The sequence below is a fragment of the Musa acuminata genome, chromosome BXJ1-4 (genome assembly GCF_036884655.1).
Source record: "Musa acuminata AAA Group cultivar baxijiao chromosome BXJ1-4, Cavendish_Baxijiao_AAA, whole genome shotgun sequence".
Classification (NCBI taxonomy): Eukaryota; Viridiplantae; Streptophyta; class Magnoliopsida; order Zingiberales; family Musaceae; genus Musa; species Musa acuminata.
The window spans coordinates 44,243,303-44,269,116 of NC_088330.1; the positions used below are offsets into that span (position 1 = coordinate 44,243,303).

General features: G+C 42.0%; 4 protein-coding genes across 11 annotated transcripts; 3 read left to right on the plus strand and 1 right to left on the minus strand.

Moving 5' to 3' along the window:
• The first annotated feature begins 807 nt into the window (after positions 1 to 807).
• LOC135671928 (uncharacterized) lies at positions 808 to 7,568 on the plus strand. Of its 6 annotated transcripts, none has more exons than XM_065180341.1 (5): positions 808 to 1,278; positions 1,406 to 1,471; positions 1,561 to 2,390; positions 4,866 to 5,287; positions 6,746 to 7,568. In XM_065180341.1, the coding sequence occupies exons 3-5, from the start codon at positions 1,595 to 1,597 to the stop codon at positions 7,487 to 7,489; spliced, it is 1,962 nt and encodes a 653-aa protein (XP_065036413.1). In that variant the 5' UTR covers positions 808 to 1,278; positions 1,406 to 1,471; positions 1,561 to 1,594; the 3' UTR covers positions 7,490 to 7,568. The 6 variants fall into 6 exon arrangements, with proteins under 6 accessions (XP_065036413.1, XP_065036412.1, XP_065036411.1 ...); XM_065180340.1 differs by having other exon boundaries at positions 1,415 to 1,471; XM_065180339.1 differs by having other exon boundaries at positions 808 to 1,471.
• Positions 7,569 to 7,862: 294 nt separating this feature from the next.
• On the plus strand, positions 7,863 to 11,253 carry LOC135581514 (uncharacterized). 3 transcript variants are annotated; one of them, XM_065180344.1, is made up of 5 exons: positions 7,863 to 8,282; positions 8,393 to 8,855; positions 8,988 to 9,122; positions 10,273 to 10,784; positions 10,869 to 11,253. In XM_065180344.1, the coding sequence occupies exons 2-5, from the start codon at positions 8,464 to 8,466 to the stop codon at positions 10,880 to 10,882; spliced, it is 1,053 nt and encodes a 350-aa protein (XP_065036416.1). In that variant the 5' UTR covers positions 7,863 to 8,282; positions 8,393 to 8,463; the 3' UTR covers positions 10,883 to 11,253. The 3 variants fall into 3 exon arrangements, with proteins under 3 accessions (XP_065036416.1, XP_065036415.1, XP_065036414.1); XM_065180342.1 differs by having other exon boundaries at positions 7,964 to 8,282; positions 9,004 to 9,273; XM_065180343.1 differs by having other exon boundaries at positions 7,963 to 8,855; positions 9,004 to 9,273.
• A 136-nt stretch (positions 11,254 to 11,389) lies between these two features.
• Positions 11,390 to 19,487, plus strand: LOC103982145 (LRR receptor-like serine/threonine-protein kinase RPK2). The gene is made up of 8 exons (XM_065180335.1): positions 11,390 to 11,685; positions 11,761 to 11,826; positions 11,910 to 11,990; positions 12,675 to 12,870; positions 12,984 to 16,647; positions 17,287 to 17,323; positions 17,418 to 17,574; positions 19,118 to 19,487. Exon 5 carries the CDS (start codon positions 13,274 to 13,276, stop codon positions 16,625 to 16,627), a length of 3,354 nt encoding a protein of 1,117 aa, XP_065036407.1. The 5' UTR covers positions 11,390 to 11,685; positions 11,761 to 11,826; positions 11,910 to 11,990; positions 12,675 to 12,870; positions 12,984 to 13,273; the 3' UTR covers positions 16,628 to 16,647; positions 17,287 to 17,323; positions 17,418 to 17,574; positions 19,118 to 19,487.
• Positions 19,488 to 20,299: 812 nt separating this feature from the next.
• LOC135672685 (ninja-family protein AFP3-like) lies at positions 20,300 to 21,800 on the minus strand. Its single transcript, XM_065181184.1, has 2 exons — positions 20,857 to 21,800; positions 20,300 to 20,757 (listed from the first exon to the last, which is right to left on the minus strand). The coding sequence occupies exons 1-2, from the start codon at positions 21,380 to 21,382 to the stop codon at positions 20,447 to 20,449; spliced, it is 837 nt and encodes a 278-aa protein (XP_065037256.1). The 5' UTR covers positions 21,383 to 21,800; the 3' UTR covers positions 20,300 to 20,446.
• Between the last annotated feature and the right edge of the window lie 4,014 nt (positions 21,801 to 25,814).

The following is a 25,814-nucleotide window of genomic DNA, read 5'->3' on the forward strand; positions in this document are numbered from 1 at the left end:
TTAGGGGGGGGCAAAAAAAAGAAAGAAAAAACAAAAATCCTTACATGGACATCTCTAGTAGCCATGCAATCCTTCTGAGATGTTAATTGATGTAGCAATCATTATTCATATGCTCGATTCAGTATACTTAAAGCTCAAGTTAATAATAATTACATTTAAAATTAATTTAATTATAAACTTATGATGCAAAAAATCCTTAAAGTTAATAATGGTTGAATATAAGATTAATATAATAATAAAAAAAGAAGACTACAAACATGTGATGCAAAAATCCTCGAAGAAGCGTATGAATGTGAACCAAGAACTAAAAGTCGTTTTCCGCTCAACAAGCCACGACCAAAACCCCAGCTTTTGTCTGTTCTGCTTCAGATTTGATGCATCATACGGCCCACATCGATCGACATCCAAACATCCTTCCTCCCCATCACAATAATATTTATTTACTAATTGCCTAATATATTTTGATTCCCATGGACACGACCTTGGGTGGCCGCGGGTCATGGGATCCTAGCCGTTCTCAAACGGCGAAGATGAGGCATCGATGGCTGAGATCAGTTGGGCCTCGGAAGCTCCTCCCCGCGGTCCCATCGGGAATCTCAACCAGAAAGACCTTTTCCACCCGCTTTTTTCATACCCGTTTTCGTACCTGTTCATTGGGAACCAGGTGGTCCCCATTTTCTATCCGATAATAACGCAAATGCAGAAAACGTGTAAACGAAGAAGGGTACCGAAGTTATTATTCAATCTCAAACGCAAAAAAGAACATCAAAATAAGAATAAAAAAGAGAGAAGAATAATTGAAGCAAATCTCTCTCTCTCTCTCTTTGGGTGTCTCAGTCTCGCCCTCTCTTGGTTTGGGATTGGAGTTCCTCTTTGGACGCGAGGGAAAAGACGGGTGCGGTTTTCGGAGGGTTTCCAGGCCGTCATTGCTAGGTTGGTTGGTGTCGGGTTCTTATCCCCCGTTTTCGGAAGCCCAACCCTCTCTTTCGCTCCCTCTCTCCTTGTTCTCTTTTAAGTTGGAGCGCCGCTGGTTGCTCTGTTGTGGTCGAGTTCTTCCATCGGCGGCTTCTTTCTACGCCAAGATCGGCTTTTCCTCCTTATATGGATCGTTTTCCGGCGGAAAAATTGAATCTTTGATGGTGACGGCAGAAGGGGCGGTGCTGGATTGGTTGATTGCTTATTATTTGCCCTAAAGATCTGATATTTTTATTGTTGTGGTGTTCATTATCGGCAATCTGGGTTTTAGGGTTCTGAAGTGCCGTGGTAATGTTGCTTGAGGTGTGTGGTGCTCTCTCGTTTTCAAATTTTTAGTTTTCGGGGCTGTTTTCTTTTGGCATGGATTCATGAGCTTTTTGCATCTAGCTAGTCTCTTGCTTTGGAGATCTGATTGAACGGTAAAGATAAGACTTTGTAGGTCCGGAAGCTTTGCTCGGTGATGTTTTATCTTCAAGCAAGGAGCAGAAATTGTGCAGTAAGTGGTGTCGAGCAATTTTAGTTCAGCATTGTCTCACTATTTGGTAAATAGGGAGGAGAATATCTTATCAGAAGCATTTATTTCAGTTCTTTCATGAGACAATTCAAGCTAGTTTTCTAAATGGATAAGCAGACCAATCACAAGAGAGTTGAATCTGGAGGCAGTATTTTTCGGAGATTAATCTGTAAGCAAGCCACAGAAGATGCTTCTTCCAATGAAGATAAGGTTCCTTGCAACACCCCCAGAAGATCTGTGGGGTCTAGAACTGATTCTTCATTTGAGGGAATGGCTTCCGGTAGTAGTGTTAATGGAGATAACCTTATGAGTTCAGGTAGGTATGTGAGGGACCATGGTTCTCTTCTGAGTTTGCAGCCTTGGATTTTCAGAAAAGGAAATTTTTCGACAGATGAGGAAACTGGGAAGGCAAATGGTAAGTGTTCTGAGAAATGTAGGTATGACATGGATGGTTTCATGTATAACTCATCTGCAGAGTTCTCTCCACTGAGTGTTAGTCTGGGTCATTCATGTGGTAGAGGTCGAAGCTCTCTTAGAACCAGGCGCCCTCGCCAACACTCAATTAAGCCCCTTTCTTCCTTGGAGAACTGCCTTGTTCCTCAAATTTACAGCGAGAACTTTGAATTTGAAGAGTTTGTTTTTAGTTCATTTCCTTCTCCTGCTGCTCCAGCCTTGAGGCCATTTGTCATAACAGATGGGAGCAAGATAATCAGCAAATCTAGTTTTGGAGATATGGATATACCTTTTGGAAGTGGAATACAGGAGAGGAATATGAAGAGAGTGATGGGTGTTTCATCTCTTCCTGAGCCGAGGACACCAAAACGAAAGAGTAGGGAGACACCAGATGAAAAGTTAGAGTCTTTCAACTCCCAGAGATCATGCAGGGGCTGTCATCAGAAAGGTATTAAGACACCATGTCTTCATGTGTTTTTGTACCAAATAAGCTTGCATCTCTGATTTGTTTTAGACACTAGATCTACTTAAGTAGCTGAGGAATATATTTAGATAACAGTAAAACTTATTAGGAAGTTGTTTAGGTTGTGAAGCAACATTGAAACTTTGAAGAAATAGTATATGGTACTATGCTTGTATCTCTGATTTGTTTTCGACACTAGATCTACTTAACACATTGCATGCTGTATTATGTACTTATCAAATGTCCATCTCAACATATAATTCTTCTGACAATTAGTTTGAAGGTACATTGGATACTTTTATTTTTATTCCATGTGGATGCCATCAATGATTGCTTGAGTATATACATCGGCCTTGTTAATTTCTCAATTTAAAGATTACTAAAATGGAAAGTTCTATCATGTTTAGTTCTTTTTAAATCTTGTCTACAGAAGTCAAACTTTTTAATACGATCTCTGTATATTTTCTATTCCAGACTTCTTTTAATCCTGACCTGGCTTGCCACATTGCAAACTGTATTACATACTTATCAAATTTGCATCTCATCGTGTCATTCTTCCATCAATTAGTTTGAAATACTGGATATATTTTGATTCCGAGTGGATGTCATTGGTGATTGCCTGACTATATACAGCAGCCTAGGAATTGTCCTCTGAAGCATATAAAAAATGTGAAATCCTGTTGTGCTTAATTCTTTCTAGATCAACTGTTGCCATTATTGTCTGCAGATGTGAAAGTTCTTAATGCTTTAACCATTTTTTAATGCCTTCTTATTATAACATTTATTGCTTGTCTTTTAGAGTGAAATAACTGTATTTCGTATAAGGGACTACTAATTATGTAGATGGTGTTCTAGAACCCTAGGACATGACTTGTTGTCAAAATAGATGTTGGTTGATATGATGCCAAATAAGGGTTGCAGTCTTGTATCACGGTAACCTTGTACCATTGGGATATACCAAAGACTCGAATAGTAAGAAGAAGAGGAAGAGGTGGTGGTGAAGGAAGGAGGAAGAGGAAGGAGGAGGAAGAAGAGGAGGTGGTGGAGGAAGCGGGGAGGAAGAGGAAAGAAAAAGGAGGAGGCGAAGGAGGAGGAGGAAGGAGGAAGATGAATGAAGGAGAGGTGATGATGGAGGAAGGAGGAAGAGGAAGGAAGAAGAGGAGGCAGTGAAGGAAGAGGAAGGAGGAAGAGGAAAGAAGAAGAGGAGGCAGTGAAGGAAGTGGAAGGAGGAAGAGGAAAGAAGAAGAGGAGGGGGGGAAGAGGAGGATGTGGTGAAGGGGAGTTGGATGAGGAAGGAGGAATAGGAAAGAGGAGGAAGAGAAAGGAAGAACAGAAGGCGGCAGAGGAAGAAGATAAGAGGAGCATACCTGCTTGGTGGTGCACAGTGGGTAGAGGGTGAGGTAGGCTGCGACGGATGGTGGCAGGCGAGTTTCTTGCACACAATAGATAGTGGGTGTTGAGGTCTTGCAATTCACGATTAGGGTTATAGGCTTTCTCTTAGTACAGACCAGACCTGACTGCCCGAAATGGGTTGGGTTCGTGTAGAACTTCATGCCCAAACCAGTAAATACTGGTCGGTATAGCAAAAAGGATTTCTCTGATTCCTGATATATCCTTCTCTGCAGAAGAGTTGTCAATTAATGTTGTCATGAATGTTTCTCAAATGAAAATGTCTTTGGGTGGCTAATTTCCTTTCATTATTTTGTTTTATTCTCTTCTTGATTTCTTCCTAGGACTACCACTGTTACCTTCTTTCCTTTCAGCCTTCTAGCTTCATTTACTATAAATGATGCTCATCATTTATGAACAAAATGATGGGTCTGGATTTTGGCCAGTAACCATGAGGCCAATCAGTTATAATGATTAATAAACTATTTTGGATAATTAACTTGTATCTATCAGTTGAATTTGTTGAACAATTAGTGATAATTATCATGATCATATATTGAATAATCAGTTATAATGATCATTTAAATCAAAACACTACATGACATGATAAAGCATAAGAAAATATAAATGAAATTGGAATATTTTTTATTGTCAGTTCAGTTCATGAAGAATATACATTTATATTTAGTAGTGTTACATTTATTAACATTGTTACATTCCAATAGCAATCTGAATTGTTATCCAAGTTGTTGTTTACAAATCTATTTTGACAAGAAAAATTCAATATGTTTAATTGTCTTGTGAATAAGCTGCAACAGTATGTCAGTTTGGCATTTATCATCAATTTTCTTTGAAAGTGTTTTGCTGCAAAACCAGCATTGTCATCTATTGCTGTTGATGTATCTTACAAAAATGTTTTCATTTATTATTTAAGTCCTAAAATAATATATTGCATTCCTTTTGTTACAATTTTCCAAGATCTTTTAATTGCTTCAACTTCCAAATAATTTCTCAGTTAAAAGCAATTTTTGTTCTTTTGGTCATTTTATTCAGCACATATATTCTTTCCAGGTTCACTTGATGGGATGCATATCTTTTCTGTTGGAGTCAGCCTCGGATTCGTATCTGCTATACTATCAAATAGAAAAGAAATAGAGAAGTTAAACAACATGTTGAAGAGCTCAGAAAACTTGGTTCAAGATTTGGAAGAGGAGTTGGAGATGAAAGAATCCATAATTGTTAAAGAGCTTGCTGATGAAGCTTGTGGGTGCCAGGAACCAAGTGATATCATTGCTGAAATAGAAACTACTGAATCTTCCAGGATTCAAGTTTCTTCATCTTATTTTCTCACCCAAAACAATGAGCACAACCTGCTGCTGTTGCCCAAGGAAGATTCAAGGAGTAAGATTGAAGCAGAGCTTGAGATAGAGCTCGAGAGGCTGGAACTGAACATAGCTTCCAGTTTGAATGGAGAAATGTCAACATTTAATGAGGTAAGGCCAAAATTCCTTTATTCTTTGTGATCCTGAACTTTGTAAATAAAAGGAAAATTTTATTTGCCATCTAGTCATTGAAATGGTAATATCTTCAAATGAAGAAGGAATATTTTCTTGTACATCTTTAGATAACATTTGGTGCAACATCTTTGTTTCTATTACTTTCCATTTCTTCCATGATCAATCATTCCCTTAGAATAATGTTTTCTTCATTATGTGATCCTTAAATTTGATACGAGTGTTCTCTTTCTCCGCTTTGTTGGAGCTGAATTCAAAGTTTCTGTAGCCACTAAATTTTATAAACTGCAGAGTGTTATGTTACCTACTCAAATGACAATATGTTGAAGTTTATTCACACATTAATATTACTTGAACTTTAACATGAGAACATGATCTTCTTGATTATCTGCTTTCTGCTCATTTAAGCATCCTTGTTATGATGTTCTATTTATGCTTTTGGACATACTTCTTTGAGAAATGCTTTTGATCGTGCCTTGTATCTTTATGGCTGAATTTTGTAAGTTCATCACATAAGAAAATTGTTTGTCTATAAATTAGTAAACAAAATCTTCTGCCTCAACCATTGTTATCAATTTGTGTCACAATGCACAACTACGAGGCTTCATGAATAATGTCATAACCAAGGTTTGTAATTTCGTACCATATCGGAGTTTCGAGCTCAGTTCGGTACGGTATGGTATAAATATACTAAGCGATACATTTCAGTATACCGCTCGGTATACCACGTGAGGAGCCGCGGGGGAAAAAAAAAAGGGAAAGGGGAGGGTTTTCCCGCGTAAAGGGAAAGACGACGTCGCCTCGGTTTCCCTGCGCAAAAATAAAGAAAAGGGAAAGGCGACGTCGCCTCGGTTTCCCCACGTAAAAAAAAAAGAAAAAGAAAAGGGCAAGGTGACGTCGCTCGGTTTCCCTGCGCGAAAAAAAAAGAAAGGCGTCGCCTCACTTGGTTTCTTCTGCTGTGGAGAAGAAATCGCTTCTCCTCGTGACATCGCCAAGGCTTCGTCGTTGTGTTGGATCTCCAGGTTATCTTCTTCTCACTTTCTTTCTTCTCCCTTTCTTTCTTCTCCGTCACTGATCAATGCTACCGCCTGGTAGCGGACAGTCCATGTACCGGTCTGCTAATGGACCGGTTCATATCGCCCAGTATAGGCGGTATTATTCAAAATTAAAATCCTTGATCATAACAATATTTTCCAATGTTCTCATTTGTGTTCTAAATATGCATGGGACTGTTAATGATACAATTAGGTATCGTGTATGTTAGAAGTTTATATTGTGATTTTAGATACATTTTTGTTTATGATGTTTATGTTGTTCTGCTCTTTTTGACAATGTCTGGCCATTTGATTTTCCAATATGTATGAATCAGTCAGCGTAGCTTGATGGGGCACACTACATACGTTTCTAAGCTCATGTTTGGAATATATCATGTTACAGATTGATCCAGACCTGATAGCCGATGTGGTACATGGGGACCTAAAAGCAGATCTGCTTCCGGGTGGGGCACCTGAGGAGTATGCTGATAATGCAAGTGACAGCAAGAGTGCATCCACAACCTATACCAACAATTTTAACTATGCGGTTTCACCACGAGAGCTTAGCTTGCGATTGTACGAAGTGATCCAACACAGACTAGAAGAACGCATTAAAGAGCTAGAAATAGAACTTCAGAAAACCCAGAAACAACTCCAGTTGGTAGAATCCGAACACGTCTCACGAAGAGCTTTCTCAAGCAGCGACATGGGATCCTCCTCCAACCAGGACAGCCCAATGGATCTCACCGCAGACACTGCTTTCTCTCGGCCATTTTGCTTAAACCTTGCTGGAGATGCTCTGGATGCATACGACGAAGCTTATGAAGAGTTCATGAGGGTTGCAACCACGGAGGAGAAGCTGCCGTCCACAACTAATTCCGATAATGAACACCAATATGGCTTACCGTCATCTGATCGAAGTTTAATATGGGGAATGGAAGGACCAAAATATCGTGGAAGCGCTCCCACGTGGGAGCAGAATCTGAAGAAAAGGGAACCCGATGTCACTCATGAGATATACACAGCATACGAAGATGATGATGATGATGAAATGAAGACATTAATCGAACAAATTATGGAGAGAACAAGGCAAGGCTCAACTATTGTAGTAAATGCTCAAAGAATGCTCTTTTCGATGGATGATTAATTCGAAGGCTGTTGCCCATCGAATAAAGTGCAACGGTCGGTAATTAATAATCGAATATTTAACCTGTCTTTTATCTTTTAACCTGCCATTCCTTTCCCCATACAGCCTTAGCCTCATTCATTTTGGATCTATACAACTCGGTCTTTCTTTTGTTCTTCATTTTGTTACAGATATACCTTTTTTTTTTGTCATCAAGCCCAGAAAAGTGTAATCTGAGCACATCTTACAACAAAAGTAAGTTATCTTTTCAGTGTTACATAGCAATTGGATTGCGCCAAAGTACAGATCTAAACTGAGTTGGATTCAGTGTCTTCTGTTCTTCTTTGTGATCACTCGGTTTGATTGCAGATACTTGTTATTTGTCATTTTAGATCTGAACATTAAGCTAATTTGTAGTTTGGCAATGTTGCGAAGAAACTATTTATTGAATCTGTTGGGAATGAATTGATAGATATAGCCTCCCATCCCCTGAAAGCCCCAATTCTCAAACCCTAGAAAGCTTCCAACTTCCCTTCCCTGCACGACCTTATAATATCACCTTCTCCTTTTTACATCGTTCCCATTCGGCCCCTGACAGGCCGGAGTGAGAGAGAACCATTTAACACGTAGTTCCCGTTCTGTCCCCGTGAAGTCGGCGGTTTACGTAAATTGACCCCGCAAACTTTAACCCTCGTTATCACTCCACGGCGGCCACCGTTCCCCAAATGCCCCTCCCCTCCCTCACCCACAACGACACTCCGCTGAGATCTCGACGCCGGCAACAGATCTTCCGCCGGGAGCTACTCTCTCACTGGTAATTCTCGATCTTCTCTCTCCCGATTTCGTGCTCTCGGTTCGCTCAATTGATTCAAAGTTGCTTATTCTTTACGGTTCTTGTCAATGTGAAATGACTGGAATCGGAAGTGGATCTCCACGCTCGGCTTGGAATCTGGGGTTTGGTTTCGGGGACTTGGGTTAGGGCTAGGGCTGCGGCGATGGTGGCCGGTGAGAAGGCGAAGCTGCTCTGTAGCTTCGGCGGCGACTTCGTGAACCAACATGGGAGGTCGTTGTATGTTGGGGGGAAGACTAGGCTGGTCTCGATCGATCGGTCGGCGAGCTTCCGGACGTTTATTTCGAAGATGTCAGAACTCTGCGATGTCGATCCCCGCTGCCTGGATGTCAGATTTCAGCTCCCCGACAGCGGTCTCGACTCCCGACTTATCTCGGTCGAGAATGATAATGATGTGAGGAATATGATGGAGGAGTTCGATTCCAACAGAAAGATCCCAATTTTCCTCTTCATTGATAAGAGTGAGCATTCCGATGACGAGATTGCTGTTGTCTATAGGGAGCCTGCATCAGAAGCTGATATCGCAGAAACCCTCAGGTATTGACCTCTCGAATCCATGATTATGCTTGTGGTTATGTTTTGTAAGAAGTTTTGTCCGAAATAAGATAGCTTCTTGAGTTGTTCATCTTGTTGTTCCTTGTCCTTGTGCAAGTTTTGAGGCTTAATCAGATTGAGTAAACTGCAGAGAGACAGCAACTGTGATTGCGGAAGGGCCGCTCATCGGCCAGCATGGTCCCAGTACTTCTGTGGCATCCTCCGGAAGAGATTATGCGAGGCATCCGCCGGTCGGCTTAAGCATGTCGGGTGAGATGTTCAGGAAAGACTCTCAGTCATTAGTTGTTGGTCAAGAATATCAGGAAGTGCAGACATTTCGCAATGCACTCACTAGTGCTGCCATTGCTGCAAATTTTGAGCTTTATATGATCCGGTCAGACCAGCGTCGTGTCACAGCAAGGTTGATCTCGACTTCCTGATTTGTCAGTAGTTTGGTTTTGTGATTATTAACTCAATTCTAATGCACGAGCAACCGTGCTTTTGTATCGAGATATCTCCTTGTGATAGTATCAATTTCAGTTGATCTATTCATAAAGACAGTTAGTTGGCATCCATGAAGTTTGGTGAAGATACGATCATCTAAGAATACAATTCATGATACATCCATTTTTGTGTTGGTTTGCAAGTCCTGAGCTAGGTAGTCTTAACACAAAGTCAGGGTGTCATGCATTTATGATGGTATAGAAAGGAAAGACAGTTTGTCTGAGCAATTGGAGTTAATCCTCAATCCTGTCATTCAGAACTTTGGAGTCACCAGAGGTTGGACTTGGCGTTGGTCTTCAAACCGCTATCTCATGTTCCCTGTCTTCCCTTGGAGATAATTCATATGGGAAATTCATAAAAATAATGGTAAAAGAGGAAAGGCCATTGTTTTTTTTTTTGTACGCGTTTTTCTACATTGTTATCAGTAGCTTTATTGTGCTTTCCTGGATGCAAAAGCATAGGCTGCTTAGACAGATCTGATCAGAAGACAAACAGACTTCTCATCTCTCTACCGAACCATCCCTGTTCTTCAAAATAATCCCCAAAGCCAATGCTTGTCCGTTTAGTCAAAATGTTGTTAGTGCTATTCATTTGACACACTCTACGTGCATGTAGTTTCAAAATTGTCATGTGATCTATGTCACATGTGACCAAGAAATGGATGCACAATTTTCTTTTTTCACATATTAGGACACTGTATTGCCCTCAACAGTTTTCACTGGTGGTAAATGATCCACCATCCATGCAGCCAAGCCCAAATGATCGTGACTTACAAATTACTACTTTTTGTTCAGATCTACTAAAACACACTGGTCCTGTATTCATCGAGTAACTTAGTCCTTCATCTGGTTGTAGCTTTGTGCATTTTTGGTATCGACGATGTTGATTAAAGCGAGTATTTTGGTTATCTTGGCAGGTGTGCTGCAGAAGGATGTACATGGCGGGTCCATGCATCGAAGCTCCCACAGGTCAGCACATTCAGAATAAGGACCCTGACACCAGAGCACACTTGTATAAGATCAAATGATGCTGGTCACAGGCAGGCGACTGCAAAGTGGATCGCCAATTGCATAAGAGATAAGCTCCGTCAAAATCGAAATTACAAACCGAGAGAAATTATAAATGACATTCATCGTGAGTATGGGGTGCTTATTACATACAAGAGGGCTTTCCTTGGTAGGCAGAAGGCATTGGAAGAGTTACATGATGAGCCAGGAAGGGATATGGTTCTGGCGGATAATGATTACGAGCATATCATGGATAACAACAATGAAGAAATTCAAACATGGAGCGATTTAGATGATCCTCCTAGAAAGAAACGAGGTTACCAGCCGCATCAGTCTAAGGAAGTGCGTGCATTGCATTGTACTAGATGTAACCAGATCGGGCATAATAGAAGAACCTGTACAATTCCTGAGTCAATTCAAGGTTGAGCTTTTCTTGATTTGTTTGATCTGTCTGATAACAGTTACTTAATGGTCTCTGCTTACAGACTCTTGCATTGCTTTACAGGTGGAATAAGGTAGAACAAGTTATCCACCATGTTATGTGTGATAGAGATCCTTTGGGGTTCCTGACCTACTAAATCATGAGGAATTGATTCTTCATACTTTTGGTGAGCTATGAATGGTCGATACTTGGAAGAATCCTTTCTGGGCCAGTGCCATTTCAGAATATGCTTATTTTAATTGCTTTAATAACTGTATCATAAGGTGCATGTGGGTAATATTACAGGATTGATAGAAAGAACAACACTCAATTGATGTAGATTACTTGCAAGCTTTCAGTTTATAATTGTAGACATTTGCAAGGCTGACTGCAACTTCCAATAAGCTTTGGGTTTCCTTGTAAGTTTGTATGCATGTTCATCCGTTCAAGTGACCGTTCCAGGTTTTCACTCTTGGAGTTAAAAATCCAAGTTTTCTTCTGGTGATGGGTATGAAACTTGGTGTATCCTGCATATTCATGAAGTTTTGTTATGCCGATCATCAAGTGCTAATGAACTAAATTAGGATGTTTTTGAAATGACATTGGACATGTCTGGTGGTGGATATCACCATTTAATTGAAGGAAGATATCATCATTTAATTTAGACATGCTGGTTCCACTTTGCATTGGACACCACCTCCATGCTGCATGGTTTCATTCTTCTACCTCAGCAAAGGAATGCTTTTCTTTGATCTGTTCTTTGGTAAATTTTGAACATGATGCAGAGATTCTTAGCATAATGGATTACCAAATGCAGATCTTTTCGGCAAATTCAGGTAAGGTTAACATTCATTTGACCGCAGCTTAATATTCCAGATTTCACAAGCAAGAGTTGGGGAAGGTATGACTTGTCATCATTGTAAGTTGATCACATTGCAAGTTCATGACTATGACTCCAGTTGAATTTGATTTGCAGAACATTTGATGCCAGTCCATCTCAACTGTGTGCCACAATTGCAGCAGCTCTCCGGATGATCACATGGTTAGTCTTTTGTTTTTCTTTTGTGCTTTGGCAGGGCCACATCTTCACCGGTTTGTGTTGGACTCTTTCCCTTGTGGAAGCAGTAATTGGCTGCAGAAGCCGCATCCCACATCACCTCAACCACAACAATTATTATTTCCTCTCTGGTTCGAGTCCCTCCACAAGTAAGTCTCTCGAACCTTGGCGTCTCCCTCGTCTTGTCTGCATTCGCCCGACCTCGTGTTGGGAGGAAAAGAGAACTACTATTCCGAGGTTGGAAGTGGTCACAAGTCACAGGTCTTTCCATGGACTCACTGCGTCGCACATGATGCAGCCAGTATATGTGATGTGACAGACACCCTTGTGTCGATGATGTGTGGCCTTGTCCACATGACCATTCGACCGACTTAAATGCTCTTTTTCTTTCTAGATCTTCACAATCATCATCATCATCATCATCATCATCATCATCATATAGGAGAATAGTCTGAGCAAAACCAAGACTGAAGAAATGAAATTGGAATTTGACTTATTCGTCTCGATAATCATCTTCTCTTTTTTTTCTTCGACCGATCAAAGATACAAGAAGATGAATAAACGAAGGCCATAGCTTTTATGTTACCCTTGACAAGAAAATAGAGAAGAAATGATTTTGGATTGATCTTTTCTTTTGGAACAAAAAGAGTTTTCTTTTTCTTTTTTTTTTCTTCTTCTGATAATAGAAATATATTTCTTGCAAGACCAGATTTAAGTTCTTGTTTTCCTACAATTTATACATTATAATAGTAGATGGAAATACTACGGTACCTGTTAACGCTTAATTTCATTCCACTCTTACTTAAGTAATTATTGGATGATTAATTCTTTAGGTTTCGGTTTGTGGGACGGAGCCAATCATCAGCGATTCAAAGTCACGAATGGCTGATGTGGTGCGAACACGGCCCACCTCCGCACCCGCTACCAAGTGTGGACCGGTTTGACTGAGCCGCCTCCTTGACTGCCTAATGCGCGGTTTGACCGTAGTCGGCCCCACCGACGCCTCTTTCCTCTCCCTTTGCTTGGCAGGTGACATCCCTTTCCACCATTTATGTTACTTCACGTCATTTGCTTGCGGGCTCCACCAAGTTCTCTGCAACTGCACGATCACTCTGTTCTTCGTCGCTGTTCTGTGCTTGCAGCTGATCCTCTGGCGTTGTCCCACCGGGGACCCACAGCGGAGAATGGTGGAAGAAGCAGCACGAGCAAAATTTCTCGGTGGAACGAACCACAAATGAATCGTAACTTTACGTAAACTCATCAGCGGAATGAAGGAAAATAAGAGCGAAGAAGCTACGAAGAATTCTTCTTCTTCTTCTTCTTCTTCTTCTTCTTCTTCCTCCTCCACCTCCATCCATGTAAGGTTAGGGTTAGGTTTTTAGGTTTCTGCCACCTCGACGCCCTCTTCCTCCTCTGTAGGCTTTTCGCCGAAATGCCGATGCCACCACGCCGGAGAACCCTTGCTTCCTCCTTCCTCGTCGTCCTCCTCCTCTTGATGGCCATCGCTTCCTTCGGCGACAAAGCCGAACTGGACACTCGTGGAGCGGAGCGATCCGCGCTGCTTGGTTTCAAGGGCCACGTCTCGGCTGACCCCGCCGGGCTACTCCGCCGCTGGGGCCCCGGCCCCGACCACTGCTCCTGGCCCGGCGTCGGTTGCGACGACCGGTCCCGGGTCGTCTCCCTCAATATCTCCGCGAAAGATGGCGGTTTTCTTCTTCCCTGCTCCCGGTCTGGCCCGTATCGTCGGAGCTGCGGCGATCCCCGACGAAGGCTGGCGGGAACGTTGAGCTCCGCCATCGGGAATCTTTCCGACCTAAGGGTGCTGTCCTTGCCGTTCCATGGCTTTGATGGCGTGATCCCTGGCGAGGTCTGGGGTTTGGAGAACCTGGAAGTGCTTGACCTCGAGAGTAGCTCGTTCTCTGGTAGGCTTCCCTCGCTTTTCCCTAGAAAGTTGCGTGTGCTAAATCTGGGGTCCAATTTGCTTCAAGGTGAGATCCCTCCCTCCCTCTCGAGATGTGTGGAATTAGAGACCCTAGACCTATCCGGCAACCAGATCAATGGAACGATTCCAGGGTTTCTTAATGGTTTTTCCAAACTAAGAGAGCTGTATCTCTCTTTTAATCGTCTCGGAGGATCGATTCCTGAGGAGATTGGCTATGGGTACCGTAGTCTTCAGATTTTGGACTTGTCTGGAAATTTATTGGTCGGAAGCATTCCAACCAAACTAGGCAACTGCGCCAAGCTGCGTGTTCTGTTGCTGTCCTCCAATCTTTTGGATGGCTCTATTCCTTCTGAGCTTGGGCGATTGAGCAAGCTTGAAGTTTTAGATGTCTCCAGGAACCGTTTGAATGGATTCGTCCCTGCAGAGCTGGGGAACTGCTTAGAATTGTCTGTCCTTGTTCTTCTGAATCTACATGATCCCATGTCGGATGATGAAGCTTCAAATTCTGTTGATAAGGATGAATATAATTATTTCCAAGGCAAACTTGCCGAAAACATCACGGCTCTGCCGAAGCTTAGGGTGCTTTGGGCACCAAGGGCAACGTTTGAAGGGGAGATTCCTGGCAACTGGGGTTCTTGTGAGAGCTTGGAAACAGTTAACTTGGGTGAGAATCGTTTCACAGGAATGGTACCTAAAGTGTTTGGCCAGTGCCGAAACCTCAGATTTCTTAATCTAAGCTCAAACAATTTGGTGGGTTGCCTTGACAAGGAGCTTCCTGTGTCCTGTATGGATGTCTTTGATGTCAGCAGGAATCAGTTATCTGCCTCCATCCCAAGGTCTACTCACGAGCAATGCCCTTCATCTCGGATCCCCGCACACGACCTGTCTTCGTCTTATTCTTCATTCTTTGCTTATAAGAGTCGCAGTGGACTTGCCTTTCCTTCTCCTGAAACTGCTGGTGAATTTTTCATATATCACAATTTTGGAAGGAATAATTTTACAGGTACTCTGCCTTCTTTACCATTGGACAATCATAGGCATGCTAACCAGACTATTTATGCATTTCTGGCTAATGGGAACCATCTCTCTGGCTCACTTAGTGCTTTTGCCTTGGGGATGTGCAACAAAGTGAATCACCTAATCATTGACATCAGCGACAACATGATATCTGGTGGGTTTACATCAGAAGTAGGTGCAAAATGCAGGTCTCTTGTGGTTCTGAAAGTTGCTAGCAATCAGATTTCAGAAACAATTCCTGCAAGTATTGGGTTACTAGAAAATCTTGTTAGTCTGGATTTAAGTAGGAATTGGCTGCAGGGTGAGATACCTGCCAGTCTTAAACAGTTACAAAGTTTGAAATATCTCTCATTAGCTGGTAACAATCTTAGTGGCCATGTCCCATCTGGCTTGGGTCAGTTGCAATCCCTCAAGGTTTTGGATCTCTCATCAAATTCCCTCACTGGTTATATTCCTAGTGATCTTGTGAAGATGGAAAATCTTACCACCCTTTTACTTAACAACAACAATCTTTCTGGGATTATTCCTTCTGCTTTTGCTAAAGTGGCATCACTTTCTAGGTTCAATGTTTCCTTCAATAATTTGTCTGGATCATTGCCTTTTAATGCCAGTACATTGAGATGTGATAGTCTTCATGGTAATCCATTTCTCCAGTCTTGTCATATCTATGCTCTCTCTGTTCCATCCTCTGATTTGCTGGGGAGCAGCCAGAGTTCGCAACTATTTACCAACTCACCAACAGGAAACTCTTCAGATGACAGCAGCAGTGGTGGCTTTAGTTCTGTTGAAATTGCTGCAATTGCTTCAGCTGCAGCCATAGTTTCAGTCATTCTAGCTCTAATTGTTCTCTATATTTATGCAAGAAAGTGCATACCTAGGCCCCCCATTGGAGCTTCTGGAAGAAAGGAAGTGACTGTTTTTGTGGATATTGGTGTTCCGCTAACCTATGAGAGTGTTGTCCTAGCCACAGGGGGTTTCAATGCTAGCAACTGCATTGGCAGTGGAGGATTCGGGGCTACATATAAGGCTGAGATTTCACCAGGCATTCTGGTTGCTATAAAGAGGCTTGCAGTAGGGAGGTTTCAAGGTGTTCAACAGTTTCATGCAGAAATCAAGACCCTTGGGAGATGGCAGCACCCTAATCTTGTGACCCTAATAGGATACCATGTTAGCGACTCTGAGATGTTTCTTATATATAATTATTTTCCAGGAGGTAATTTAGAGAGATTTATACAGGAAAGATCAAAAAGGTCTGTGGATTGGAGGATGCTTCACAAGATTGCTTTAAACATTGCATGTGCACTTGTTCATCTGCATGATCAGTGCATGCCCCGCATCCTTCATCGAGATGTTAAACCTAGCAACATACTGTTGGACGATGAATGTAATGCTTATCTCTCTGACTTTGGATTGGCGAGGCTTCTAGGAAATTCTGAAACCCATGCGACCACTGGTGTCAAGGGAACATTTGGTTATGTTGCTCCGGAGTATGCAATGACTTGTCGAGTGTCTGATAAAGCAGATGTATATAGCTACGGTGTGGTGCTGTTGGAATTAATTTCAGACAAAAAAGCATTGGATCCTTCCTTCTCTCCATATGGTGATGGCTTCAATATTGTTACCTGGGCATGCATGCTGCTGCAAAAAGGCCGTGCTCACGAATTTTTCACTGAGGGACTGTGGGATGTGGCTCCGCATGATGATTTGGTAGGGATTTTGCACCTAGGTGTCAAGTGTACTGTTGAATCACTTTCTATTAGGCCCACAATGAAGCAAGTTGTTAAGAAGCTAAGGGAAATCCAACCTCCACATTATGGGCATGGTTAACATATACACGCTTAAGAGAGGTATGGTTCTTCAATGTTTATCAATTCTATTATTCATCAAGCTAGGATATGAAAAGTAGCAACTGTCTGTGCAGCATAAACTTTGATTTTTCAGTTGCCCATGTTTACCCATTCAGCAGTTTGTTGTTGAGTTTGCTATTACTGTAAATATCCAAGTGCTGAATAGAGGGTTGATCAAATTTGCATAACTTCATCTTTTGAAACTTATAAATACTCAGAAATTGTGCACTTTTAGTTCTCGAGGGTGAATCATTGTTGTATCTCTTCGTCAAGTTGTACAGGTAACAAATGCAGGTGTTGTTGGACTCTGTCAATAATGGAGAAAGCAAAATTTCAAAATACTTTGGCTAGTAAACTAGATGATTGCAACCGCACACGAATTTCTATAAAATCTGAGTGACTTGTATGTTTTATGCTGAACCTTTTATTGGCCAGATTTCAAAGATGAAACTAACCTAGATATTTTCATTAGCTAAATTATATGTGTATCTGAGAAGTGTTTGAGATTCATCATATTGAGCAAACGTACTCGCTATCTAAGAAAACTAATGTGCAGAAATAGTTATGTCTTGATGCAGTTTGATTCAGGTGATTTTTAGTTTCACGTACTCCTTTATGATGACTTTTATCTCATTGCAGCTTCTGCTCCAAGAACAAGTTCTGCATGATATGGGAGGTAATACTTCACATTTTGTTGGGTATTTTTATTAAATATTTTTTATTTATTGTTGCTGAAAAATCATAACAGAGATTTCTAAATTTGACAACAGGTGATATATCACATACTTTTACGTCGTCTAACCGTTGAAGTAACTGAGCTATTCTAAGGTTGCAATGTCATGGAGTTTCAACTGAGTTTTCTTGAGTGTAATATCACTGGTATGTCATTTGATGGAGAGTTCTTTTGCCATATGATCAATCATTAAGGTATGTTTTTATTTTCCTAGTCATGTTATCTGATGCTGAAATCTGCTTTTTGGCATATTAAATGTTTTTTTAATTATTTCTTCTCCAGACTTCTAAGAAATATAATCAATTTTTAAGTTGTCTGAAGTTCTTAAGAATAAAAAAATTGTTACAGAAACCTTTCCGCTGGCATCATGACTTCATAAAATCACTGTTAGATGGGTTTGCTTAAAGGATTACCATTCCACATGTACAAATATTGGCATACTTATGCTATTAGGACTTGAGGTATCACATATAAGTCTCTTGATTAAAAAAATAGCATATACTTTACAACTATTGTATGTGAAACTAGTTATATAGCCTGCAGGCCCTTGTCCCTTTCTCCTCTCCTATTTCTTTCTTATTTCTTTGGCCTTCTTAAATTCTTTTTTTATAATTCTTTGTTGTAGGTAACAAATATTTCTTTTTTGTTGTGGAAATTTGTCTCAGCAGATTACTGACTTTTATTAGTCCTAATCGGTTTAGTTTTGATTGATTATGGCCCCAATCTGATACATACTTCTGGATAACAAAGATTTCACTGTAATGGACCTATTGGAAACTGTCGGATGAATAGGGTTGATTAGCAGTAGTCAGCTGGTGCTTATCATTCGCTTCGATGCACCGGAGATCATCAACTTCATCAAAGGAATTAACCAGCCACCATGGCACATCAGTCTATAATCAAGGACATTTTGAGGGCTGCTCATGATTTTTGCTATGTGAAATTGTCATATTAGGAGAAATGTGACTGTGGCAGCACAAAATCTTGCCCTTTTTTTGGTAGAATCCAAGAGCTGACTATCTCCTGGGGCTCTGACTTCAATCCCAGGTTGTATACGGACACTGGTCCGGCTTTAGTGATCTAATGAAGTAATTCTCTTTTCAGAAAAAAAGGCAATAGTCAGCTGGTAAGGGTAACTACCCATACCAACTGTTGTGATATTCTAATGTCAATAATTATTAATCTGTAACAAAGATTTCTGCTAGTTTCCCATTATTTTTATGGTGCTATTGTTGTGACCCAAGGAACCTTCTGATCTATTGACTTATGAAGAAAAGACAGCCACAAATGCACTCCATATATTAGAAAAGCTTCCTATCTCTTTTACATACAAATGTCATTTGTTGAATTGGTCGATGATCCTGTCAACCATGAATTAACTAGAGTTAATGATTAAACAGATAAGCCAAGTCTTGATTTATCCCTCTGGCCTGGTTGGTGAGAGACTTGGGTTTGTTAGAGGATCTTTTGGGTTTCTCATCCACGGTCATTCAAATTATATATAAATGGGAAGACAACGGTAGGGGTAAAGGTACAAATAAAGAGCAGATGTTGCGGTGAGTGAATGCTAAAAACCAAAAAGGAGACTACAAGGGGCTTGCGGGTTATATATATTTTTTATTTACTGATCTCACATGATGCTAGCAAAAATGATGCATCTTTTGGAACCATTTGGAATTGATGCGTAATCTGAATTACTGAGTATGATTTCTGAAGACCTCATTGTTCTTACTGCAGGCAATAAGAGAGAAATTACTCGAAGGGACAGCTGCAGGCCTTACATATATCTATCAGCTATGCCTTGCAGGGCAAATATCCTGATAACAGGTTATGGTTCTCCTGTTACGAGCAAGTTTTACTTGCTCGATTCGAATGAGGAACTTCTGCAGGGCTATATAAGTAAAGATGCTTTTCAAAGGTTAGTCAAGGCCAGAAGGACACAAACCCACTCATCTCGGTCAATGATCGTGACAGTAAGCTTTAGTTTGCCGATAAAAAGTCATGACATATTACAATATTCTGGAATTCTTGTGCAAATGATTGTATAGCCTGTTGAACTCATCATCATGTTTGACACAGTAGAATAATTGGGTTGGTCTTGCCGCCACAGCTGTTGTTGATGGAACATGGCCTCACCGAAGACCAACGGGTTCTTCGTGTAAAGGCTATTGTTTCAAGGACGTGAGTCAATTTTTTCTTCATTTTCCAACAATTATAATCTGACACGAATACTAACCTGATCATATATATATATATATATATATATATGATGATGATGATGATGATGATGACGATGATGATGAGTTATAGTGGGTTCACTCACTGCCCACTGTTATTATGGGAAGCTGATACCTATGAGTTGTGTTATTGCTAGGTCGCATCGTCAGGATTCCACCACTAGGAGTGCTGGAAGGTATGATCCGAAGACTTTTTCCATCATAATATTTATTGGCTTCTGCTTTTACGTGAGATATATTTAGATGAACCGACGCAGTGTTTGGATTCTTTTATGGTGTTGGTTTACTGACGCTGCACATATCAGTATGTTCACTGCACCATCAAACTGAATTAGAACCGACAACGCACAAAGCCATCAATTCCATATTAATTTGCAGGGATTATGTTGAAATGGAGCTCATGATGGCAATTCTTTTTTGTTTCTTATTCTTTGAATTCTTAACTTATCTTAACATTTGGTTCAAATGTTCACAAGCCTCTCCTTGTGTGTGTATATATATATATATATATATATATATATATATATATATATATATATATATATATATATATATATATATATATATATATATATATATATATATGTGTGTGTGTGTGTGTGTGTGTGTGGATAGGTCTTGAACATTAGGCATAAAGTTGGTGCCAAATTATGATGTCAAACATATCATATGGCGACTGTCATTGAAATCTCATCTTACACCTTGGTAAGAGAGAAGAAGCTCACAAATGAGAGCAGTTCAATTGATAACAAAAGGGAGAAGGAAGATAAAAGATCTGCTCGCTCACCATAGCCATGGAAGACGAGAAGGGTCTTAAAAGACCAACCCATTACAGGAATGCCGAGGGGAAGGGGTTGACCACAATGTGTCTGAGTGGGTGCGCCACATCTCCACCTCCGGCGTGCTTGACGAACTCAGCAGGGGTGAAGAATCTGCCATGGCACACGCACACGATCCTTACATCCTCCCCTTTCCTGTACTTGTAGAGGAACCCTTCGATCCTTGTTCCATTTGGTCCATCTCCCGTAGCAGAGACGCATGGCAACATGTCCCTCTCTACCTCTTTCGTGTCTCCCATCACCCTTCCAGCATTCATCGCAGTAGCATTGACTGCTTTCGTGGGTTTGCTTTCCTCTATGCCTGCATTAGAAATCACACACTGTTACTGCACTAGAAATCAAAAACCAACCCACACCATGTTCTCCTTGCTAAACACGCAAGAAGCCGAAACCATTGTACCTTGCTTTGCCCCGCAGTTGAACTCGGAGACGCCGGAGCAGCCGCTCCCCTGAGATCCGATGGATGCTTGCGTTTCCGGCCTGAAGCACTTGGAACCGTCGACCATTCCAGCTCTGGGCTTCGTCGCCAATGCCGGCGGAACGACGCCATTCGCCGCCGCAGATGGCCTCTGCCCGTCCTCCATCTCCTCGTCCAAAATATCACCTTTCCTGTCTCTCTTCTCCGACCTCGTCCTCTTCCGGCTCTGCAGCTCCTTTCGCTTCCTCTTCCTCTGCTCCTCGGCATCCGCAGGCACCGCCACAGCCTCAGGGAGGGCCTTCCGGAGAGGAAACACGGAGGCCGTGCACCTATCGTTGGGCTCGTTCCCGGAGCAACCGCCCAACGAGAGGCCGAGGCTGTGCTCCACCTCGGAGGGCTCTCCCCTCTTGGCCTCCGTCAGCTCCTCTCCGCCACCACTCCCGAAACGCCTCAGGAAATCCCTCGGGCAGCACTGTACCGGAGACGAGACCTCCTCCTCCTCCTCCATGGAGAACCAACAAGGAACACCAGCGTATTCCTTTATGACGCCGGATCTCAACAAGGTTTCGGGTCAAAGTTCAAATTTTACCACAAAAACACTCGGGAAATCCACCGAAGAAGCCAGGATAACGCCTCATGACAATTCCTCGGACATCGTTGTGCCCCAGCCAAAACCTCTTCATCGATCGAAAGAAACGGACACGACGAAAGACCCAACTTTTACCCTAAAATCGCACGTATTCTCACCTATTTCAGATCAAAGATCAGGTTTTGCCCAAGAAAACATGCGAAATCTATCGGTCAGACCACGCCCTCTGACAGGATCTTCCCGTGATCAGACATCGGTGTTTCATCGATTATGGAGAAATAGAAGAGAGACCGTCGCTTGATCAACTCCCGTAGAAATGAAGACGACGACGAGAGAGAGATTGAGACAGAAGGTGGGGGTACGGTGGAGGGTGTTTCAAAGTGTCTTGGATCGTGTGGGCTCCCGAGAGTGCCCTGCCCGGAGCTTGCGACATCCGCCACGCGTCGAGGTTGGATGGTTCGCGGCGACAAGACGATAGGCGCGCCCGCGACGACAGGGTAACCCTACCATGCTCACCGTGCCCCCCACCGACACGCGTCCGCTCTTCTCCCCGCTGAGCAGCTGGTCGACACCAATGCGCACGTGTCGAGCATTTCATGCGGCTGGTTCCTCGATCCTCGTGGGCCCCTATTTAACTCATATCTTTTTTCTCTTCTTTTTTTTCCACGGCTCACTATGCACCCTCTCACTACCAGCCTCGTGACTTGACGAAGAGTGGTGGGACCCACGCCTGGCTAGACTGTGTGCCTGAAGTTGTAGTGTATCTATGCACGACACGTAGTCGTTGCGTAGATCTGGAGCGTACCACTTAGGGTCATTCTCAGAACATAACGACGTGTTGGGAAAAGCGAGGGACAGGGAACAGACGACGACGACATGTCGTGGTGGCTGTCAGGGTTCTTCAGGAGATCTAGCCAGAGACGTCAGCGACGTGACGACCACAAGAGCGAATCCCGAGGACACGCGTCGACCTGGAGTGCGGTGTGATGTGAACGGGCCTGGCGGGAATCCAGCACAGATTGACATGTAGCTGCTTTCAGATCTTCAGGTTGATACGGCAGGACGGACGCGTGGACAGAAAGTGCTACTTCTCTTACCGACGGTCGGCAACGGCGAGATCCATAGCTGATCGATGGGTCCCGTGCCGCTTCTCCATTCACCACAAGGGTAAGAGGCATAGGTTCAGATCGTGGCACGTTGAGAAATAAAAAACCTTCGTGGGTGTATCTCATTCGGTTTAACTCATCATAACTCTTATCACTTGTCTATAATAGATGCATAAATATTTATCTTGAACCCTTATCACGATGATAAATATAGAGTAACTTTCATTTTTTTTTTTTATTAATATCATTTAACGATTATATGTTGGATAACGATTAGCTAACAGTGTATTCTTTATCATTTATCTTCTCATCCTGTCAAGACGTACTTTGGGACTCTTACGAGAAGAATTTGAAATACGACGTCTTGTTTATTCAACACGTCAAGCTTGTACATCTTCAATCTATTGTCAATCGAGTGACACATATAGTTTATCTGACACGAGTTCATCCGATATGTTTGTCCAAGATTGTCTTTCCCTAGCATTGTTGGTGGTGATTCATTAACGACCTACCTCTCGTATTATTGAAGGACGCACATTGGTCGGATGAGGTCAGGTTTTTTCGACCTTATCGTCTCTTCTCGACCTCCATGCCTTGGTGAATTCAGAGATCGAGCTTCTTGACCTCCATGCCTTGGAAGAAGATAGGAGTTAGGTTTCCAACCTTTCTCACCTCAAGTGGAGGTGAGGGTCAAGCTTCCTAACTTCCAAGCCTCGGGCGAACGTGGGGATGAAGCTTCTTGAGCTCTCCGTCTCTAGCAAAGGAGGGGTTTAAACTTTTCAACCTCTATGCCTCGAGTGAAGGTGAGGATCAAGCTTCTATAGTTACCCACCTCGGGGGAAGGCGAGGGTCGGACTTCCTGACCTCCATGCCTTGGGAGAAGGCATGGGTTGGACTTTTAATCTCCAAACATTTAGAGAAGGTGGGGGTTAGGCTTCTCGACCTCCATGCCTCAAGTGAAGGTGGGGGATGGGCTTCCCAACCTTTATGCCTTGAATGAGGCAAGGGTCGAGCTTCTCAACCTCCATGCATCGAGTAGAGGTGGAGGTCGGGTTTTCTCAACTCACGTGCCTCAAGCATATTTTATTTTTTGTCTCCTACTATGGTAAGTTTCTTCTAATGTAGGTCAGTTTTTTTCGACTCATACGTCTCGAGGACGTTTTGATTTGTGCCTCCCACCATGACAAGTTTTTTCTAATAGCATATCAGCTCTATAACACCTCGATCTTCTATTATCCTATTCTTTCACCTTTACAGGTTGGGATGCCTTTCCTTTCTCGCACCATCTCTTTCTAATATCATGGCCGCCGAATAGTTAAGGAGGTTGACTCTCTATCCTTGGACAACCCAAGAGTGGAGGAAGTCTCAATCTCCCCCTCATTAGGGGTGTTAGTTCTCATGAACCCAAAGGTTCTTCATGACTTAGAGTATATAAAAAGAATATATAATAAAGACTCAATAGTATACAACTCCTAAATCACTTGCAGACTAAGTACTCTATCCCAATCGAGTTAATCTACAAGTCCATCGGTTGGTCACCATCCATTCTACCTATATTCAAGTCATTTTGTTTGTCTTCTAACACTCTAGAGGTGGGACTTCATTTTTCCCTCCACCTAGCGATAGTGTCTTACTTCCAATGGTAGAGAATATTGCCCTCACAGATGACACCTAGCTGACCTATCGAATTCGACCCCAAATATACTATTACAGCCAAGATGAGAGGGTTTGTAAGAGAGGCAAAAAATATGGGGAGATAGCGGAGCCACAAAGCAATACTGCAAGGGGCCCTTATTCTTGTGAGTGATGAAGCAGATTTACCATTCCCCATTGAAGGTTTTGATCAACACATGTTACTGCAATGAAGTGCTAATAAGTTAAGTCATGGCTAGTCCCTTTAGTTTCTCGTTGCTTACCCCTTTGTTTTTGGTTTGTAGCAATACCATTATGTCACGACTCTTACTAATCACATATGAGACGTCAGCTTCATCATTCACTAGCAGTCCCTTATGATCGATAATCTCTGTGAAAAAGTAGATGTGCTGAAGAAGTAAAGGGGAGACCCTATGCTTATTGTCAAGATAGAGGCTGGACGATTTAAGCTAGCAAGGCATTTAGAGGATGTCGATCAATGCCTCACTGACTATGCCTAGTAGTTGAAAGGGGTTCCGAGCAACAGCCAAAATATGAAGAACGAGGTGTTGTGACTTACTTGAAAGTTGGATTCGATAAGGACATAAAACTCGAAACTCATCGAGCAAGTTACTATGACTAATGAGTGGGTCATGAGTATCAGTGAGCAAGTTCAGGGTATAAAAGAGGTGCCAGAGGCTAAGCAAAGCATGATATCGAGGTATTGGGAGGAAGTAATCGTCGACTACAAGGCCTCCATCGGGCTTAGGAAGCCTAGAGAGATTAGGGGTCATCTCGTATCAATATGGGTACTATATCACCATAGCCCATTTTAAATTGAAATATCCTAAGGTGAAGATTGAGGAAGATCTGTTCATTAATTACCCCCAAGATCAAAATGTCCTTATGGTGCTTGAAATGCCTTTTGAGGATAGTTTTGACTCGCAATGACACCTAACTTGTTATCTTATAATGTGTTGGTCTCTATTGAGTCATCAGGTCTATCTATCCGACTTATTCCTTGTGTGTTTTGCTTGTAACATTGTCGGGCTTGTCCGTCTGACCAGTCTTCCATCTTGGTAGGTCGAGATCTAATTTTTGATATAGAGGCTCAATCGAATTGGTGTAGTCCTTTTAAAAGTAATGAAACATTCTTTCCTGAACTTGCAACACTCACATCTTAAAAATATACATACACTTTACAACTGACGCTAAAGACATGATAGACTAATGCTCAATGCTTGGGGCATAATTGCTAGTTACATGTGTCTTGCTAGCTAATTACATGAGTGTTAACACGTGTAATATGCTGCACAATCTTTTTGGTTATTATTATTATGATATTTTATCACTTTATATTGATGATGAATATATTATGATGTCCCTAGATCTGTGCAATAAGAATTGGATCATGATGAGATCATGATAATGAGACCAATTTATCTATAAACATAAATCACTAAATGTTCTATGTCATATATTACTCGGAGAGGGACATCGAGATAATCAGACAGATCGATATGCTATATACCTATCCATATGATGGAGACAATTGATCTCATAGTTGCCTGTGTGATGACACTAGGGATATAGTGCAAGTGCTCATTAGAGAA